At 58.6% G+C, this 20452-nt stretch overlaps 1 protein-coding gene across 1 annotated transcript; it reads right to left on the reverse strand.

Annotated features, from left to right (window-relative positions):
* Positions 1-1794: 1794 nt before the first annotated feature.
* RFLNA (refilin A) lies at positions 1795-15759 on the reverse strand. Its single transcript, XM_030764387.2, has 3 exons — positions 15463-15759; positions 4811-4920; positions 1795-3390 (listed from the first exon to the last, which is right to left on the reverse strand). The coding sequence occupies exons 1-3, from the start codon at positions 15667-15669 to the stop codon at positions 3057-3059; spliced, it is 651 nt and encodes a 216-aa protein (XP_030620247.1). The 5' UTR covers positions 15670-15759; the 3' UTR covers positions 1795-3056.
* Positions 15760-20452: the final 4693 nt, after the last annotated feature.

Here is a 20452-nt window from a genome sequence, read left to right on the forward strand (position 1 = left end):
AACCCAGAGACTGGCCGGGGCGACAGCAGAAGAGGCTGAGCGAGGGGGCTCAGGATGGGTGTTTGGGGCCAGAGCCGGCCCTCGACATTGGGAAGTGTTTCTGCCCCTTCGAGAGAGATGGACGCCCTGACCCGCCCCCAGCAGGGTCCCGGCTCGATTCGATGGCAGCCCAAGCTTTACCAGCACGGATTCGCACCGTCCCAGCCGCCAGGCAGGTAAGGCCATGTGCCTGCCTGGCAGATGCTCAGAGAAGTTAAGCGACAGGCTTCTTCTCCAGCCACCGTGCCCTGCCTGCCCGTGTTGGGCTTCCCCTCCCAGGGGGCTTCAGTGAGTGACCTCTGCCCCCCCTTGCCCAGTGCATCTGGGTCTGGGGAGTGTGGAGGAAGGGCAGAGGACAGAAAGGCCTCCTGCAGGCAGCAGCCTAAGCCGGGCAGCGGGGTCACTGGCCTCCAGGCCCGCTATTTTGGGGGTGGAAATCCCACGGGCTGGGACGGGACCTAGACAAAGCTGGCACCTCTTTCTGCCGGGTCTCCAAGTCCTCTGGGTTCCCGTAGGACAGACGGCTGCTTCAGAGGGAAACCGGGGCGCACTTGGGGGCCTGACGGGCCGCAGCCCTTGCACCCCACGTCCTCTTCCTCCCAGCCTGGAGTTCCAAGGTCATCAGGGAAGGCGGAAGCCGTTTGCATGATCAAAGGAGACGGTCTTGTTAGACACGTGCGGCCCCGGGTCCTCAGGGAGATGCTGAGATGGAGTCAGGAGGGTATGAGGCCTGTCAGGGTGATGCTTGTGAAAGACAAAAGGGACAGGAAGCAGGACCTGGCAGGGATTGAGCCTCAGTCAACTGGTCCCGTCCCACCGCACTCCCATTGGCGGGGTGCCCGGGAGGAGCCTGACAGCTGCTGGAAAGCTCTAGTTAGAGGCCATCCGCTAACTGGACGCCTCAGAAGTTGTTTCTTGAAGGGCAATTCCAGAGACATCTCCAAGGTCACCGGATTCGCTGGCACCATAATTGCACGTGTCAGGAAGCCCAACCCACTTTTCTTTCCAAGTGGGGAAATCAGGGCTGTGATTGGAAAGCAAACTCGTGCAGCTGAATTTGCCTGGTGCCAGCGATGCGCCCCACGGTGTGTATCTGCACAGAGCCCCCTCTCTACACAGGCTGCGCTCTCGGAGTTCCCAAGGCTGTGTCTGCCCGCTTGTCCGTACTGAGTGGCCGAGGCCTCCAGGTTCTTCCTTTCAGTGACAGGACCCTGTCCTTTGGCCCCGCCCTCCTGGCTTTCACCCTGGCCCCGCCCTGTTAGACATCGTCCTCCATCGAGGCAGGAGCCCCTGCAAAGACACCGGCACTCTCCCACTCAAGGACACTGCCCCGAGTGTCCGCCTCACTCATAGTCTGGGGCCCCAGAGGCCCCTCCAACGATGTGGACCAGATGCGCAGAGGGTGTAACAAGGCCGAGGCCACCTGCTTTGCAGAGGCAGCCCGGGCCCTGCTCCGGGGACAGATCTGGCTTTGGGTGTCTGCAGGTGCCAAGGGCTGGCGTGCGGAGTGCAAAGCACAGGAGCATCAAACATGCAGATTCCCGGGACCCTCCCCGGAGTCAGACCCAAGTCCCTGGGCCTCTGCATTTATTACCTAGCTCCTGGGTGGGGCTGGCGCACTCAGGCTGTCTACAGGGATCAGGTAAGGGGCACAGGGCTCTCTCTGAGCCTTCCAAGTGTCTCCCTGTCCCCTGTGCGCAGTGGGGAGGGACCATGGGCCTATGAAGACCAGTCCCACCCACGGTGGGGTCTGAGAGTCTCAGAAACATGGAAGAGGGAGTCTCTTCGAGTCTGCACGTTTTATTAAGATGATCAATCGATTCTTAAGTTATTTCTTTGTTAATCAGAAAGCATCTCTGTGGCGAGAACAGGCACAGTCTGTAGATATAAAAATATATCAGTCACTTTGCCTCTCCTGAACGCTAGCTCCGAGCCGCCCCTCCCTGCAGCGAGGGAGCTAAAGCCCCATCTTGGGGGGATGCCAGAGGAGCGGCGGGGCAGCCTCCACCTGCTGGGTCCAATCAGGTCTGAAGGCATCTCCGTGGCCATGCTGCGGGCTTCTGGGGCATTGGTGGCAGGCAGCCCCAGGCCGTGGCCCCAGCACCCACGTATCCTGGCTCTTCCCAGGGAGCACAAGGGTCTCCCGTCTTCCTCCCCCGACCTTGCACGTGTGTGGTGAACCCTGTTGCACTGGCCACTGTAGGAACGGGAGGCCTGAACGAGGGCAGCTGGACCCCACGGAATCTGAAAGCTGACAGCTGGCCAGGAGCCGCGGGCAGGTGGCAGTGGTCATTTCCAACGGCTTAGACGCCTCCCCTTGGCACCTGGCTCAAGGGCTCTGACGGTCCAGAGTCCTGGTCCTGAAGGTGTCAGGACAGAGGTTAGCAGGATGCCCTGCGGGTGAGGCTCCGGACACAGAGCTCAAAGGCCTCGGTGCTGACGGGCTATGCCCTCCATCCTCCACACTGGGGCACGGGCACTGGGACAGCGCGAGCAGGGCTCCTCCAGGCCGCTCCCCACACACAACCCACAACCAGCCCTGGCAGCGTTGCCGGCTTTCGCCCAGCCTCCCGGCTCACCGTCCACCAGAGGTTGCTGGGCTATGTGCTCTGGGCATCCAGCTGCACACATGTGAAAGGCCTGCTCTGGAAACAGCCCTCTCCAGGGGCGGCGGGTGTCTGGATGGCACCCTTCTTCCCTCCCACGTGGCCTGGGAGCCGGGGTTGGTGGGGGGCCCCCCGGCCAAGGCCGGGCCGGACGCCTCAGTCCTGCCGGCGTTCGGGGTGTCCACCGCTTCAAGGGCAGCCAGGGCCAACACACCTTCTTCTCTCCCAGGCCGTCGGGGCGGGCACCGCCTACCCACCTGCCCCCGCCCCGGGCTCCTCGGGAAAGCCAGGCCCACGCTGCCTCACCGGGTAGCTGCTGAGAAAGCGGCTGCGGCGCGGGCAAGACACAGCCCGGGGTCCCTCCCGATCGTGGAGCCCGTGCTCCGGCCGCCGCGGGGGCCGGGCTGCCGGTCAGAGCGGCGCGGGGCCCAGCAGGCCGGGCCCGGGGCGCGGGCACAGCTGCAGCTGCACGCTGGCCGTGAACCAGCGGCGGGGCCGGCCCAGGCTGAGGTGCAGGGTGGTGCGGAAGGAGCTGCGGGCGCGCTTGGGGAAGATGATGGTGGTGCTGCGGAAGCGCAGGGCGCGCGGCCGCGGCTCCAGGGTCAGCTGGCTGCGGTAGCTGCGCCACGTGCAGTTAGGCGCGGCCACGATCGTCTCGCTGTAGGCCGTGACCGTGGGCACCGGCGCGTAGAAGACCTTGTCCCGGAAGTGCTTCTCCGAGGCGTACTTGACCTCGGAATTGCAGCTGCGGGGGAGGGCGGGAGCACGGGGGTGAGCCCCGGATGCGGCAGCCAGGTCACCGTCCCGCGTGGTCGGGTTGGGGGGGGGGGGGGCAGTGCGAACACGGAACGGCCTGGGCTCTTCCGAAATTACCAGGTCAAAAGGGCAAGGAAGGGCTGAGGGACCCAGCTGGCTTGGAGGAAACTCGAGAGACGGGACAGTTAAATGCCGCACGTGACGCCGGCGGGATCCTGAACTGGGATAAAAATAGGCCATAAAAGGACATTTGGGGACAGTGGGCGGGACTGGACCAGGCAGTGGCCGTGTTTCAGCTTTAGCTGGCTCGGTTTTGACAAGTGCACTGTCATTATGTGAGAGGATGTCCCTGTCCTGAGGAAGGACACCAGCCGGAGTTACTTAGAGGTTCAAGGTCACGGTGTCACTAACATCCTCTCAAACGGGTCAGAAGGAAGTTTCGTTTACGTAGAACGAGACAGTGAGCATATTCAAGCCAATGGAAAGAGCCAATGAATCTGTCTAACGGGGGTTCCCTGTACTCTTCCTGCAACTTTCCTTAAGTTTGAAATGTTATCAAAATGAGTTTCCCCCCAAGTAGCCACAGCACCTCTAGGTGAGTGACCCTCCTTACGCGTGACCAACTGGTCAGTGCCCCCAGCTCTGCTCCCAGCTCATCACACTGGAAGGAAAAGCTCCGGGGAGGGGCGTGGGGACTTCACCTGTCTCCCTCCCCGCTGCACCCCACAGGTGACCCGCGTGGGAAGGGAAGCAGGGGTCCCTAGAGCCCAGGCAGCTCGCATCCACCCTGGCTGGGGCCTCTGTAATAAAAACTAAAAAGGAGAGCTCTTTGGGAAGAAAAACTTTTAAAGGGGACCTGTTTGTCTCCTGGGACCCTATCCAGAGGTGAAGCGGGAGGAGGTAGTGGGTCCCACACCCCTGGGCAGGCCGGTGCGACGTGGACAAATCCATCCTGAGCGTCCCAGGGATACGCGGGTGAGACCCACGGACCCTAGACTCCACCTTCTGGAAGCCCGATCCCCAGAAGCCCTCCGAGGAGGGCAGATGGCTGGGGGAAAGCTCCCGGTGGGGTGGCCTTAACTCAGAAGTGCAGGTGCCACCTGAGACGTCCTACACGTTGGAGGGCACCTAATACACATTCAGGGCAATGGCTCCCCGGAGGAAAAAGGGGCAAATTCAAAATAAAACCCAGCCAGGTTGGGGGCGAAGGTCAGTGTGGAAATGGTTGCATGTGGGCCGGGAAGGGCTGGAGAGGTGGCAGGGAAGGCCACCTGGGGATAGAGTCCCTTCAAATCACGGATATGCCTCCTCGGGGAGCAGCACGGGGAGGGGCTGCCTAGAGGGAGGGGAGCCTGCTGAGTGCCCCAGCCTGGCCACCCCGCCCCACCCGGCCCAGCTGCCCCACTCACCGGATCTCGGGCGTGGGTTCTGGGTTCACCTCGATGCTCTCCCCAAAGAACACGGGCAGCATCCGGGGCCTCATCTCTCGCGCCGGGGTGCTCGGGGGGAGGGGGAGGGGCTGTGGGGAGAGCCAGGGACACAGGGTCACGTGAGCAGCCCTTTGGCACTGCAACCTCAGCTCCCCGCCAGGCACAAGGGTTGCCCCACACCACTCCAGTCCTGGTTTTCTGGAAGCCTGCTTTGCGGGGTCCATCGGGAAGCCCACCCCAGCGTCCCTCTGTGGAATCCAAGCGCTCTGATGCCCACGGCTCCCCACCCAGCCACCGGCCTGCCCCTCAGTTCCTGGGCATCTCAATAAGGGGACGTGGTAACGGCCTCTTTCTACAACGCCCAGCCCACCCGAGCCCCAGGAGCCAGGCTCAGAGCCCTGTAGAACTGGGACCCCTCTCAGGGAGCCCCTGAGCCTAAGCCTCGCAAGCTGCACCCCTGGGTGACACGTCAGGTAGGAGCTCTGCGAGGGACTGAAAACCGTGCTCATCGAGGGACGAGTTCCCGGCGCTTCTTGGTGCATGGCTGTGGGCCCCTCATTCAGATCCTTCACAGGCTTTCCCTGTCCTCGCCTGGACGAGGAGAGATCACAGCAGCTATGCTTTTTGAGCGCTAACCGCACCGGTCGTTGCTCTGAGCACTCCATGTATCCATACATTCGATCACGGGAGGGTGCTGTTACTAGCATCCCCATTTTATAGATGCTGAAACTGAGGCCCAGGGTGGCCAAGTAACTTGCCTGAGGCCACACAGCTAGGAAGAGGCAGAGCTGGGGTTGGAACCCTGGCGGTCTGGCTCCAGAGTCTGCGCCCTCACCCATGTTCCCCGGCTGCCTCTCAGGTCCACGGGACAGGTGCTGCAGCCCCAAGACCTGTCCTGTCACCTCCTGCTCGGAGCAAGCTTGCCCTCACACACAGGATCAGGGCGCTTCCCACACAGGCCTCTGTCCATATAACTTTCACTCGCCTTGGCCACGGCCCAGGCTGCCTCTGTGCCTTGGTTTATGCTGTTCCCTGTACTAGGAACGTCCTTCCCTTTTCTTCTCACTTGGTCCGTCCAGGGTGACAACTCAGGCACCAGCTCCCTTGTCTTCCCCCAACATCCTCTGAGGGGTTCCTGGAGCTCCCACCTGCTGGTCTCCATTGCTGCGACCCCTTTGTGTGTCACCCCCAGACCATGAGCTCCTTAAGATTCAGGACCTGATGACCTCTCTGGCCCCAGGGCCTGGCACCTCGCAGACCCCATGGTGTCCAAAGGCAGGACCTCACACGTGCAAAGCAGCGCCCTGCTCCCCTTCCACCTCTCCCCGCCGTCCTGTGAGCCCTTGGGCCAGGCCCACACCTGTCTTCAAATCCTCTCTCAGCCTATGGACATGGTCACCGCAGCCCCCTCCTCAGCTGATCACAGCGTCCCCAGAACAGGGGCCGAGGAAGGACCACAGGAAGAAAAGATCTAAGACTTGAGGAAAGAGGGGGTTCTCCATAGGCTCCCAGCAGCTGTCGTCAAGCTGTCCCATCTCTCCCTTGCTGGGCACGGCAGGTGGAATAATGGCCCCCCAAATGTGCATATCCTAATCCCCAGAACCTGGGAGTGCGTGGCCTTACAGGGCAAAAGGGACTTTGCACATGTGGTTAAGGATCTTGAGATGGGGAGGCTGTCCTGGAGTATCCAGTGGGCCCCCAATGTCTTCACAAGGGGTCCTCATAAGTGAAAGAGGGAGGCAGGGGGGCCAGAGTCAGAAAGAAATTGAGGACATTATGCTGCTGCCTTAAGGGTGGACGGGCCCAGGAGCCAAAGACTGTGGACAGCCTCTAGAAGGTGGGAAAGGCAAGAATTCTCACCTAGAGCATCCAGAGGGGGTGCCTTGCCAAAATCCTTGCTTTTAGCCCGTGAAAGCTGTTTTAGATTTCTAACCTTTGGAACTGTAAGATATTAAATCTGTGTTGTTTTAACCCACTATGCGTGGGGTCATTTGTTAGAGCAGCGACAGGAAGCTAATACACCATGTGACCCAGCAAACAACTCCCCTCTCGGGGCTGCAGCCTCCTGGGCCCCGCAGTGGGGCCACAGGAGCACCTGCCTCCCAGGCCGCAGTCACGACAATGATTCAAAGTGTGTGAATGTGTGGGACAGGGCCCGGCACGGGGCAAGCGCCACATAAAGTCTTGTATAAAAGTCTCAGAATACGGAGAAAAGGCTTGTATTCTGCGTGCTTTTCACAAAGGCTCGAGGGGTGATGCCTGGTGCGGGGGGGTCCTCTCAGGAGAGAGAGGTACAATCCACACTCTTTTTAACCTTGAGACAACCCTGCTCCTACCTTTCAGAAGCAAGTGCACATCATTCAGGCGCTTTAAATTTAAAAATAAAATAGTGATGGAAATTCCCAGGCGGTCCAGTGGTTAGGACTCCACACTTTCACTGTCATGGCCCGAGTTCAATCCCTGGTTGGGGAACTAAGATGCCAAGAGCCGCGCGGTGTGGCCAAAAATTTAAAAATATATAAGTTAAAAAAAAATCAAACAGTGACAAGATATAGGCACTTCTGGTATCCTCTGTGGCTCTGTGAAATCGGCACCGGCCTCAGCTGTAAAACTCCATGATTTGATGCTCATAAAAATCATACTCTCTCCCTGCAAGGCTATCTGAAGCGTGAAGTATGGCGCTTTCCCAAATGTGTGCAGGGGTTTGCTGAGCACCTACTGTGCGCCAAACACCTACTGTGCGCCAGGCCCTGTGTGAGTCGGATGAGGCACAGTGCCTCCCAGGGCTCTTCTTGTGGACACCGAAGAGGAGAGAGGATGAGGCAGGCGTGTGAGGGGCTATGGACATGGGTGCTAAGGTTTTGGGTGGTGTCTTTAGGTGGAAGGGCCGGAGGGAGGGAGGGGCAGCCTGCTACTGGTCTCCATCCCCCCACCCCACCCCCAAGAAAGAACAATTCCCAAGCTCATGGGCAGGGAGGGCTTCCTTAGGAGGCAAAGCCTTCGGTGCAGAGCTGGGTACCACCATCCTTCTCGGGTCCCCCTGAGCCTCCTGGCACAGCCCCAGTGCACATTTGGGGCCCCATTCTGGCCGGATCTCACTCCCCACACTGGCTGCCAGCAGAGGGGACAAGGCTGACCTCACAGACTAGGCCAGGAAGCTGGAGCTCTGGGCACCGTTTTCCAAAGGGCCCTGGTGGAAAACAGCTAAAATCTGCCCCACCTGGGAACACGATACAAGAGAGAGAGGAAGCCTCTGAAAATCCAGACGCAGGCTGGCATCCAGGGGCCCCGGGGGCGACGAGACAGCTCAGGCAGTCGCTGCCGAGGCCTGAGGCTGCCCCCGCAGGGCTCCAGGGACCAGTGGCAGTTCCGGCCGTCCCGCAGCCGCCGGCCTCCGGAAGCTCAGAGCCGAGTCTTGCAGCTGCAGCGGTGTTTTAACATCAACATGGCAGCGCTGCGCGCGGAGCCCGGCCAGCCCCGGGAGCCGGCCAGGAAGGCACACCGCTGGCCCTGCAAGGGCAGCCCTCCAGCCACGCTGGACTCACATTCCCATCGGAGCCGCCGGCGTGGGAGGCGGGCCGAGGACGGGGCTTGGGCTCCAGCTCCCAGGGGACCCCCTGCTGCTGCCGCTGCACCTGATGGCCTGGCCTGGGCCACCTGGAGCAAAGAAAGCTCCCAGGCGCCCTGCTCCCCTCACCGACCCCCAACCCTGGGGCAGCCACATCCCACCTCGTTTCCCCAAAGGCCCTGGTGCTTGCTTCCCTCTGGAGAGGACCCGTCGAGAACCCACCTGTGCCAGCCACCTGCGCACAGTGCCTCAGTTTGCTCGTCTGTTCGAGGAGGCTGATGCCCGGCCGCGAGCTGGCTGGTGTCCGCGGGTCCCCTCGCAGCCCTGGGCTGCAGGGGCAGGGGAAGGCACGGGGAAGCTGAGAGCTGAAGGCCAGACCCCAGACTCCCAGACGCCCACCCTGGGATGGCGACACAGCTGGGCCAGCCTCCAGCCCCCAGCTCCTTCTAGGGACCGGGAGAGCCCTGTTCTAGCCTGGGGAGGGGGCTGGTCTGGCTCCCTGGTCTCCTGGGCAGGCATGGGGTGTGTGTAGGGACCAGGGAGTGCTTCTGAGAGAGTGGGACCCAGAGAACAGCGGGCTGCCCTCCGCCTACCATGCCCCGCCCCCCACCACCGCCTCACCCAGTGATTCACACGCCTTCCCTGGAGCTGCCGGGTGAGGATACATACTCCACGCCTGGGAGTAAAAATACACCCCGGCGTCTGGAGAGCTCCCCCTTCCTGGCTGTGGTACAGGGCACGGCCCACAGGACGGCAAAGAAAGATAAGTCCTCCGTCGTGAGAGCTCCGTGCCGCGCGGTGACAGCCCAGCCCCACCGGGGGTCCGGGCCTGGCTGGCAGTGACAGGTAGGGATGGCGCAGTGCTGCGACACACGGCGGTCCCCCACCTGCCACCGCACGGGACGTGGCTGAAGCCACGTGTGACCCACAGAACCTTCCGCTTAGGGAGCATCAAGCCCCCATCAGCAGAGGGTAAGTGGCAGGAGGAAGGGTCCGGGGAGACCCCACACTGACATGGGAGAGGGGCGTCCTCACCAAAGCCACAGGGAACCTTTGTAAGGGCTGAAACAGCCTTTCTCAGGCCACTGGCCTCACTGGCGGGGGATGGCTTCAACCACGATTGGAATTAAACTGAATATCTTCGGCGTGTTTGGGGATTTGAGACCAAAAGCTCCCATGCTGGGCTAAGGGGACGCTGACCTGCACCCGTGAGGAAAGTGATCCAAGGAGGGACATTTAAGCCCCAAGAATTCTTATCCTTTTTATGAAAGGCTTCGGGTATTGGTGGCAAATCCTGGGGTGAGGGGAGGGACTCCAAAAGGCTCGTTGCACAACACGGCACGACAGAGGCAGTGAGTGGGCCAGGCTCGGGGAGCCCAGGAGACCCCAAACAGCGCAGGCGCAGGGTCTGGCACTCAGAGCAGTGAAACTGAGCAAACCCATACATCACAGGTCGGAGGCAGGGCTCAGGGACGGGCCTGCTCCCCAAGATGCCCTTGGGTGGCCGATGGACCCAAGCCAGCAGGATGGTGGTGGGTTGGTTTGTGGCCTCCACAAAGATATGTTCACGTCCTAATCCCCAGGACCTGTGAATGTGACCCTCTTTGGAAACAGGGTCTTTGCACATGTGATCAAGTTAAGATGCGGTCCCACTGGACGGGGGCGGGCCCTAATTCAACATGGCTGGTGTCCTTATAAAAAGAGGGAACTTTGGACACGGGACACACAGAGGGAAGAAGGCCACGGGGGAACGGAGGGAGAGATGGAGGGGTGCATCTCCAAGGTAAGGCACACCGAGGATGGCCGGCCACCACCAGAAGTTGGGACAGACACAAGGGATGGATTCTTCCCTAGAGCCTTCGGAGGGAATATGGCCCTGCTGACACCCGGATCTCAGACCTCAGGCCTCTTTGTACCGTATCTGTTTCCCCCACCCCACAGCAGGGAGGCCAGGAGTCCCAAGGGCACAAAGGACAGACCAAGGAGAGTCCCTGTCAGTCCCTGCCTAGTGGCATTTTCCCAGGAAGGTGGCTCCTGTTCACTCCCTCGCCCCCAGAGCACCTGGCAGGGCATGGGCTTTAGTGTGACTAAAGCTACAGGTAGAACTTCTCACTCAGATGAGCCTTTCACAGAGACGCAAGGCTGTCAGACACGTTGCTGAATTTCTGCTGGAGGCCACTTCATCCAGGATTAAGCGGACGGGGGCTGAAAGGAGGCGCCAGGGTTTCTGGCCTCATGGCCTTCCTTTCCGCCAACAGGCTCCTCCCTCCGTGGCCTGACACACCTGCTTCTCTTGCACCTCAGCTTGCTCACAGGCATCTTCGCTGGTCAGGGACACACCGTGAGCCTGCAAGGGGGCCATGGGGGCTGACCCCTGTCTCCTCAGTTCACCTGTCCATCCATCCATCCATCCATCCATCCATCCATCCATCCATCCGTGTGTCCATCCATCCATCCATTCATCCATCGGTCCATTTATCCATCCATTTGTCCATCCATCCACCCATCCATCCTTCTGTCCATGCATGTGTTCATCTGTCCATCCTTCCGTCTGCCCATCCATCCATCCACCTATCCATTTGTCCATCCACCTGTGCTTCCATCCTTCCTAATGCCGGGCACTAACTCCCTAAATTCCTAACTCCCTTCCCTCTCTGCCCTCACCCTTGGTTTCACCATCATAGACCAGAAACAGAGAAATGAGAAAATCCAGGTGTCCTGGGTTAGGGGCAGGGGTGGTGACAGCCAAGATCCTAAGAGTTGGCAGTGACAAAGATTTCCAAGAGCTGGGCAGCCCCGGGAGATTTTCGAGAATGGGCAAAGACAACCCACTCCCCACCACCAATTCTACCTGGTTCCGGCCCCAAGGGCTTCCCTCGGAATCTGGGTCCGGGGAACCAGCACCTCGTCCTTAGGGAAATTCCCCAGTGTGCCACTCGGACATACACTCGATGTGTAAACAAACCCCAGGAGATCAGATGGGGGTGACGGGGCAACGCACGATGGGGCCCAGGCCACTGGCTTCTAGAGAACCCATATCCACATCTGAGGGGGTAACAGCTCAGATTGTCACCTCCAGTCACCACTCCACGGAGGGCCGAGCCCCTCATCTGCCACAGATGGGTGATCTGTCCTCATCTCACCCACCCCAGTGGTGGCTGTTCCCTCAAAGGTGCACCCCAGAGAAGACGACTTGTGATCCCAAATGCCATCTGTGCTCTCCCTGAGGGTGGTAAGAGGGGACAGGGCTAGTTCCCTGAACTGGCCATGTTAACCTGGGGAGATGGGTATCTGCCACACACACTCACTCATCCTTCCTGGCAGCACGACCTCTCCCCACAGCTCTGTCAGGCAGGACGGGGAGGGGGGAGGAAGGACATGGGGTGTTCCCTCAATCTGGAGCCGGAAGTCCAGGCCCCGAGAGCTCAAAGGTGACACAGACAGCGGCTGTCCTGTTCACAGCTGTATCCCTCGCCAGGCCTGGCTTAAATATTTGTGGGATGAATGCAGCTGACAGGCAAACCCTGGCTGGCCCGGCAGGCGGCCTTGGCTGTCCCGGTGTCCTGCAGGCGACCAGGGGCCCACTGCAGGGAGACAAGCCCTCCACAGAGCCTGTTCTGCACAGGCACTTCTCAGTCAAGTCTCTGATTTGGGTTTCTAATTTGGAGGGTCTGGGAGCTCATGAGACCTTTTTAAAAAATAAAAATAAAACAGTCACAAGTACATTTTGGAAAGACCAAATGGAATTTTACTTTCTGGCCTCAGCTTAGCCTACAAGTCCCTGCACTGCCCTCCACCAGCCTCACGGCTGCAACTCAACCACGCCTCAGGACCTTTGCACTTGCCATTCCCTTGGACTGACACTCTCTCATGTTTTCTGGTTTCCATTAAATGTCACTTCCCTGACCATCCAGTCTAAAGGCGCTCTACCTGAGCCCAGCTCTGTGTCTTACGGGCACTTAACAATCCACCTGGTGTTTTATCACATGTTTAAGTTGGTGACCGTCTCTCCCACTAGAATGCCAGTTCCACAAGGGCAGGGCCCCTGAACATCTTTTTCACCACTATGTCACCCATGGCCCAAAACAGCACATGGCATATAGCAGGTGCTCAATAAGTACCGGTGGGACGAATGACCGATTCCTAGATCTTCCTTTGGTTTGGGAATTACCAGGAACGGTACCATCGTTGGTCCACAGAGTGGGCCAGAAGAAAACCTATGATCAAGTTAGGGTGGGGTTGAGGAATTCATTTACACCCAGCCTGCTCCCCAGTGCCTTTTACGTCTTGGGGGGCAATGTCGCAGCCAGCCAGTTACCCTACATCCACGGGGTACTGCCCAGAAGTTAAGTCCAGCTTATTAAAACAAAGTGGGGGGAAATGGAGCCTCTTTCTAGAGGGTGAGCAAGTTTAACATGCACTTGCATCATAATAAATACGGTGACAAGCTAGCGAGGACCTCGGTGGCCAGGGGGCTGGGGACAGAACTGCAGCTCATCCCCCTGGCTGGGGTGTGCGCCACCAGTGTCGCCCAGGAAGGCAGTGCTGGAAACTGGGTGTCAGAACAAAGATGCCTACCCCAGGCTGAACCCCAGGCCCACATGGTCTGACAGGTGCCATTAAGGGTGTGCCAGAGCAAAGCGGCCCTGCTTGCAGCCAGCCACTTGAAACCATCAACTCCAAGACGCAGAAGAGCAGCCGAAATTTTGCCTACCTCTGCGCCTGGAAAGCATTGTCAGTGAGCCGCCCGCCGGCAGGGTTTTGTTAAACACCAGATTAGCAACATTTAACAGGAGTTAACCTGCAGGGGGTGGGGGGGATGGAGGCGGCCAGTGTGATGATAACTTAGGTGCCCGGGGCCCCAGCTGCAGGCCCCGGGGCTGAGAAGTGGCAACCATTCCCTCTCTTTTTATTAAAAGCAGCATTTCCAAATCCTGTAGGTTCAGAGGTATTTTGTTTCTTTAAAAAAAATCAAAACAAAACAACAACAACAAAACTCAGGTAGTTAATTAGCTGCACAGTGAAAGGTAGGATCACGCAAGGTTCAAGGGTAGAGACTCCGGAGCCCAATTCCCTGGGTTCTAATCCAGCACCGCCACTTAGTTTAGGCAAGTCGCTAACCTCTGTGCCTCAGCTTCCCCCTCTGGGAAATGGGTGTAATAAGAGCACCTACATACTTCTTGGGACTACTGTGAAAATGAAATGAGTTGATGCAAGTAAAGAGTTTAGGACGGCTCCTAGCACCTGGGAAGGCTATCTAAATGCAGATGTCATTACCTGTGTGGAAACAGCCCCAGGTCTTGCCTTCAAGCCAAATTAGAAAGATCAGAGACAGCTCAGTTCCATACCTGGCATCTAGTTAGCAAGGAGGGGGAAAAAATAAAATCAACTAGGACAGCCAAGACAAGTAAGCCAGGCCCACTGTTCTTATGGCCGCCCCTGGCTGGCCTGGCCGGCAGGGAAGGCCTCCAAAAATCCTTCTATAAGGGGGATTCCGGGTCATCCAAAGAATAAAGGGGAAGGCTGGTTCCCTGTCCCTTTTCTCCAAGGCCCACTGTGTAGGACACCACAGGGATTTATTCCCAACGCGAGAGCTCAAATACCACCCCCTCCATTCAACTGTGCCAAGTCTGAGACACTCTTTCAGGAAAGCTGGTACGTTCAGACAGTGGGAGCGATTTCACTGCCAACAGCCTGGGTCACATCTATCAATCCCTGGAAGTCCGGAACGCCTCTCCTACCCCCAGCCCCCAAAAGAGAGACCGAAGTTCAAATTCAACGCATGATTTTGGTCTAAGCCAGCGGTTCCCAAACTCTGCTGCACATGGGGATAACCCGGGGAGGTTTTAAAAATCCTGATGTCCAGGTGGCAGGCTCTACCAATCAAATGACACTGTCTGGAGGTATGAGGTGGGCATGGATATTCTTGAAAGATCTCCAGGAGAGGGATTTCCCTGGTGGTCCAGTGGTTAAGACTCCACGTTCCCAATGCAGGGGCCTGGGTTCGATCCCTGGTCGGGGAACTAGATCCCAGATGCCGCAACTAAGAGTCCGCATGATGAAACTAAGACTTGATGCAGCCAAATAAATAAATACTTAAAAAAAAAAATCTCTGAGAGATTCCCGAGCCCACTCAAGTTTGGGACCCACTGGACCAAGGAGCAAGGGAGACACCAGTGACTTTCCCATCAATAGGCCTGTAGGCAGGGGAACCATTCCTTTCTGCTCCTGGGAGGATTTCCAACTGGGGGGAAGCATTTACTGCCCTGTGAGGTACCAGGTGGGCATTGCCGGGGCCCCAGGAAAGCGGCACCGGGCTGCAGTCGTGCTAGGACACCCGGCAGAAACAACGTGAAGGCGTGCAGAGAGCCGCAGAACAGGGAAATGCCACTGGGATTGTTAGCAGACTCCGGATCTCAACTTGTCATTTCCTCAAGTCCAAAGGCGCCCGAGCCCGCCTGCCTGGCTCCCGCCTGCTGGGGAAGGGGTGCAGGGAACCCAGTCTCAGCCCAGCCACCAAGCTGGGTGACCCCCGGAGCCCACCTGAGGGCCCCACTAAGTCTGGCAAGAGGGAAAACTCTTGCGTCTCCTGCCCTGGGGTTCCAGCCTTCCCCAGGCACCGCCTCAGCTCCACGTCAACATACCTCAACACCCCGGGAAGGAAGGGCTCCTGTCTGCGTTTGGTTAAAAAAAAAAAAAAAAAAAAAAAAGTCTTTCACGTTGGCAGCACAGGGGGAAGAGTAAACAGGGAACCTGGGTACACTGCTTCGGCCAGGGGCTCCAGCTCACCTAGCCTGAAGCCAGCCTCTTGGAGGATTTCGGACAGTCCTCAACCCCTGCTCTTTCACTGCTGACAGTAAGACAGACGATCACTCCTTAGGCCCACAGCCAGGGAGAGGGCTGCTGGGGTCAGGCTGGACCATCCCCACCTGCGGAGCGTGGCTGTCACTTGGCCACCTTCTTGGCTGGGGGGATGGCGGGGGGAACCCAGTACCGGCTCCTGAAGTACCCCATCCGGGGGGCTGGCTCTGTTCCCGGTTTCTGCGCGAAGCCGCGTGCTTACCGCTTTGGCCTCGCCGGGTCCGGGGGCCTCCGAGGAGGCGCCAGAGGCCCCCGCGCGGGCGTCGAGGATGCCAGGCGCCAGGGAGTAGAAGGGCGGGCTGGGGCTGGGGCTGGGGGGCAGCCCGGAGTCAGGGCTGTCCAGCAAGCCCTCCCGGCTCTTCTCCTTGAGGCTCTCCTCCATGCCCTGCAGATGCAGGTGGCCCACCATGTCTGGGGGGCGCCGGGCGCGGGCCCCCGGCTCCTCGGAGGGCTCCTCCACCGCGCTCCGGGGCCCGGGGCGGGCGGCGGCGGGGCGAGGGCTGCGCGCCGGGGACCTGCGGGCAGAGCCGAGAGGCGGTGCGTCGGGCCCGGCGCCCACCCGCACCCCCCGCCCCCGCCCGAGTCCCCGGTTCCCCGGCCGGCCCGGCCGCGCGCGCGCGCCGCGCCCAGGAGGGGCCGGCGGTCGGGCGCCCGGCTCCGTGCGCTCGGGGCGGCTGCCCCTCCGCGCTGCCACGCCGGGCCTGCCGCCCGCCCGCCCGCCGCCGCAGCTGGCCGCGCTCCAGCCACGCCGGGCCCGGCCTCGCCTTCGCGCTCCGCCGCCCGCCGCCCGGCCCAGCCCGAGGCGCACGCCGCCGCCGGGCCCTCTCCGCACCTTCCCGGCCGCGCCTCCTTTTCTAGGCGCCTCCTCCCGGCCCACCCCGCCCCCGGCCTCCTCCGCGGTGGGCAACCGCCCCGTCTGGCGCCTCCACCCCTCCAGCCCGCGCCCGGGGCGACTGCACAGCCCGGCAATCCTCCGGAATAAACACCCCAGCGGCGGCACCAAGGGGTGACTCGTGGGGTCCCCAAGTCATCCCAAGTAACAGTAGTAGGAGTAGTAATGTCTGAGGTGACCTTTCGAGGTTTCTCCAGCTCACTGTAGTCCGAATAAAAGAATCTTCAGAGACCTCTGTTTTAGAAGATCTGTAACTTACAAGGGAGGGGGCGGAAACCAAAGGCTTCAATGCTCCTCAAGCTTCAAGACCTGTTCCTTAGCTCCCCTCTTTCCAACGGGCCGGTCCGCCCCTTTGTTGATGTTCTAAAACACGAACCAACAGTCCCGGGGTATTTGTGTCTCCATCATTTGGGTACCCAAGCCCAACATACTGGTCCTCTGGGGTGGAAAGCCTTGGGTGGAAATGGGGCTGGGGCAGGTGACAGGGAGATTAGAAACATTTCCTGAATTCTCCAGCACCTGGCTCTTTCCCCAATTTCTTCCAAGCAGGTTCTTGCGCACTGACGGTCTCTCCCATCTTTCCCTTCTTTTCCTTCCTCGGAAGGGAGAAGTCACTTGCTTCCGTTTCTTCAGATGATTGACAAGGAGGTCCTTGTCAGTCCAGCTCCCACCCACTCATCCACCCACACAGACACCCCCCCCCCCAGCCAGGTGATCCAGCCTTCCATTCTGAAAGCAGGGAATCCAGGGGTACCTAGAGGTTGCGCTGTAGAGCAGGAATGTGGGAGAGGCTCCTGGTCTAGCCAAGGGAGCAGAGGAGGCAGGGAAGGTGTGAGAGTGTGGACAGATATACTAGTTTGGTTTCCCTTTGGTGTCTGCTCTTCAGACACCCCCAAACTGAGGGCACCAGGCTAAAGCATGGTCATTCCATCAGGACTGATCAAGCCGCCACTGTGCCCCCAGCGCTGGGTCCACTTCAGAGCCGCCCACGAGCAAGATAGCCTGGCCCCCGGGGCGCCCAGTCAGATGAGGGGGGAAAACACACCAGGAAGCAAAGGCTGTGAGTTTCAAGGAGGGCATTGACAAGGCACTGCCAGCAAGAATCATCAGAGGGACAGTTCATTGCTGGGGTGTTCATGAAAGCCCGCTCTGAGGAGGGGACGTTTTAAGATGAGTCCTGAACAGCCCCACGTGAGCTGGAGAAAGAGAACTAGCCTTCCAGGCAGGGGAACGACAAGGACAAAGGTGCTCTCAGTAGTGAGAATGAGTTGCATTCCAGGAAGGGACAGAAGGGTTGGGGGGCTTCCTAAGAGTGCTGCGGGGGGGGGGGGGGGACACAGAAGGACATGTTATCAGGTGAATTTGCAGCCCATTTCCATACCAACCAGGAAGACCAGGGGAAGTCTGCTGCCCAGACAGAATTAGCCAGAGCTTTGAGTATCTGGAGCATTGTGGAGGAACAAAACAAAACAAAACCCAACACAGAACAGCTGACTCCGTTTGCTTCAGTTCTTAGGCAAGAATTCAATTCAATTCTTCCTCAGCCTTGGGTTCCGTGACCAGAAATACGTGGGTGACTTATCATCTCACAGGACAAAAGCGGGGGCTGTGATTTGCAGAACAGACACACATTAAGATGCTTCCCAAATGCTCACTCACTCAAGCCCCCAGAAGCGAGGTCGCCTTCACTGCCTCACTGCCGGGCTGCCCTGGGGAAGAGTCTTTGATAAGAACGGATTACTTCTCAGCCCAGGGAAGTGAATCTGGCAGCAACATCCACCGAAGGCTGGTGGGGAATTAGGTGGAGGCATGTGGGGCAGGGTTGCATCATTGAAGTGTCATCTTGACTTTATTTAAAATGTTGCTATTTTCATCATCTGGAATTTTTTGCATTCATTTTGGCCTTTACAGCACAGCAGTAAAATATAGTACGTGCCGCGATTTCCGCATCTGGGACATTTCCTTAAATTTTGGACTCCAGGTGAGGGCCCTACTCTCCTCACCCTAATCTTGGCCCCCTTGTGCCATTCATGCTTATCAGGGGTGCCTTCATAACCATGCCCACTCGGGTTCTGGAAATTTCCCTGCGCCCACACACAACTTCCCCTGAAATGGAATAACGCTGGAGATGTGTCTACACCCAGCAGCAGGAAAAACATGACCGCACTACAAATGTCAAACACGCAGTTAGTGGCCCACACAAATGACCCCAGTGACCATGACCTCTGACCTATTTGGATCCACTGCCACCGGCTGGGGGCTGCCCATCCACTGAAAGCTGGTACTGTAAAAGCTTCTGTTTCTCACTGTGTCAGATGGTCCGCAAATGTCAAAGAGGGGAGAAAAAGCCGAATTTCCATAAGTTAGCTTGAGCCGGGAGCTAGCAGTGGGTGGGGGGCTGTCTCGGCCAGTCTCTGGAGGAAAGGAGGCTTGACTCTCTGTAACGTGAGGCCAGTAGAGCAAGCAGGGCGGGGTCTTTGCAGATCCGAATGCCTGCTCTGGACCAGGTGCTGTGGGCGGAGGGCGAGATCAGGTCTGCAGAGACCCGTATGTGGGGCTAAGGTATTTGGACTTTATCTGCCAGGGGATGGGGAACCTGTGGAGTTTAGGAAAGATCTGATGCAAATTGCTTCCGAAGTTGGATTACGGAGAGGAGAGTGGAGGGACTTCCCTGGTGGTCCAGTAGTTGGGACTCTGCGTTTCACCGCAGGGGGCACGGGTCCGATCAGGGAACTCGGATCCCTCGTGCCACGTGGTGCAGCCAAAAAAAGAGAGGAGAGTGGAGACTGAGAAAAATCGGGCAGAGAAAGTCGATATTTAACAGAAAAGAAGTTATTAGGGTACCCCGACAAGGGGTCCTGAAGTGGGTGTCCCGTGCTGGAGAGAAGGGGAGACCCCCCCCATACCACACACTTCCGGGAAGGGAGACGTTCGTTCAGGAGCTCGTGGAGTCACCTGCTTTTAAGAAAGGTGACCTAGGGCTTCCCTGGTGGCGCAGTGGTTGAGAGTCCGCCTGCCGATGCAGGGGACACGGGTTCGTGCCCCGGTCCGGGAGGATCCCACATGCCGCAGAGCGGCTGGGCCCGTGAGCCATGGCCGCTGAGCCTGTGCGTCCGGAGCCTGTGCTCCGCACCGGGAGAGGCCACAGCAGTGAGAGGCCCGTGTACCGCAAAAAAAAAAAAAAAAAAAGAAAGGTGACCTAGAATGGTCCCAAGCTCCATGGGGCTCACCCAGCACCCCGGCATCAGGGGGGGTTTCCCAGGCTGCTTTGTGAGGGGGAGAGAGAAAGGCCAGAGGATGAAGGGGAAGGGCACAGAGGAGAAAAGGCTTTTTCATGGAGAGCCATTAGCCACTTGTTCCGAGCAGCAGTGAAGAACATTCATGAAGTGGGGCTGTGCCTTCAGGGACGGCTGACAAAGGCCTCTGCTCACACACTGTCTCACCCTGGAACCCCACAAGCTACACTGACACTCCAGATGCATGCGTATTACTTCTAATTTAAAATAAAGGAGATCAACCCATGGAGGCTCAGAGAGGTGAAGTGACTTGCCTGCGGTCACACAGCTACTAAGCAGAAAGGCAGAGTGGAGGCCGCGAGGATGGACGTGGGGGAAAGCTGTCAATGGGTACTAATGTATCGTGAAATGGGGGAGGCAAGACTCAGGTCCCAATGCCTGACAAACAGGCATTTCTGTGACCTGCACAGAAAGTACCAAAGCAAACGGCCCATCTGGGGAGCACGTTGAAGACCCCAAAGGACCAGGCTGAACTGGAGGCAAAGATCCTGGTCATGTGACATGGTGATTGTTCACGGATCACCTCCTGCTCTTGCCAACTGCACTGGAAGTCCCCTGAGGACAGGGCTTGGCAATCCTGTTTCTTGGTGGGCTGTGCACGCCACACACAGGAATCTGAGTAATTGTACTTACGTGACACACCCAGAAGGGCCCTAGTCACTCACATAGCAGTCCCTGGGGAGGTGGTGGCTGGTTTATTTAATCAGATCTGTATAGTTCCCCATAGTTCCTCAATGGTTGACATCATATTCTGGACAGATTAGCAGAATATGGAGAATTACATCACCTTTAGAGATGAGAAAATGGAAGCACAGAGAGGGTAAGCGTTTTGCCTAAACTCACACAGCAGAGCCCATTCTTAAAATCCTCATCTGGGACCTGTCTTGGTTATCATTCAAGAGTCTGTCTGAAACAAGGAGCTGTCCCTTTGCGGGGGCCAAAGTCAAAACCCACTGAAAAGCCCCCTTCTTTTCCCAATGAGAATGCAGGGCTGTGGGCAGATC

The sequence above is a fragment of the Delphinapterus leucas genome, chromosome 14 (assembly GCF_059928025.1).
Source record: "Delphinapterus leucas isolate spDelLeu-1000000601 "Yukka" chromosome 14, BTC_Dleu_Yukka2, whole genome shotgun sequence".
NCBI lineage: Eukaryota > Metazoa > Chordata > Mammalia > Artiodactyla > Monodontidae > Delphinapterus > Delphinapterus leucas.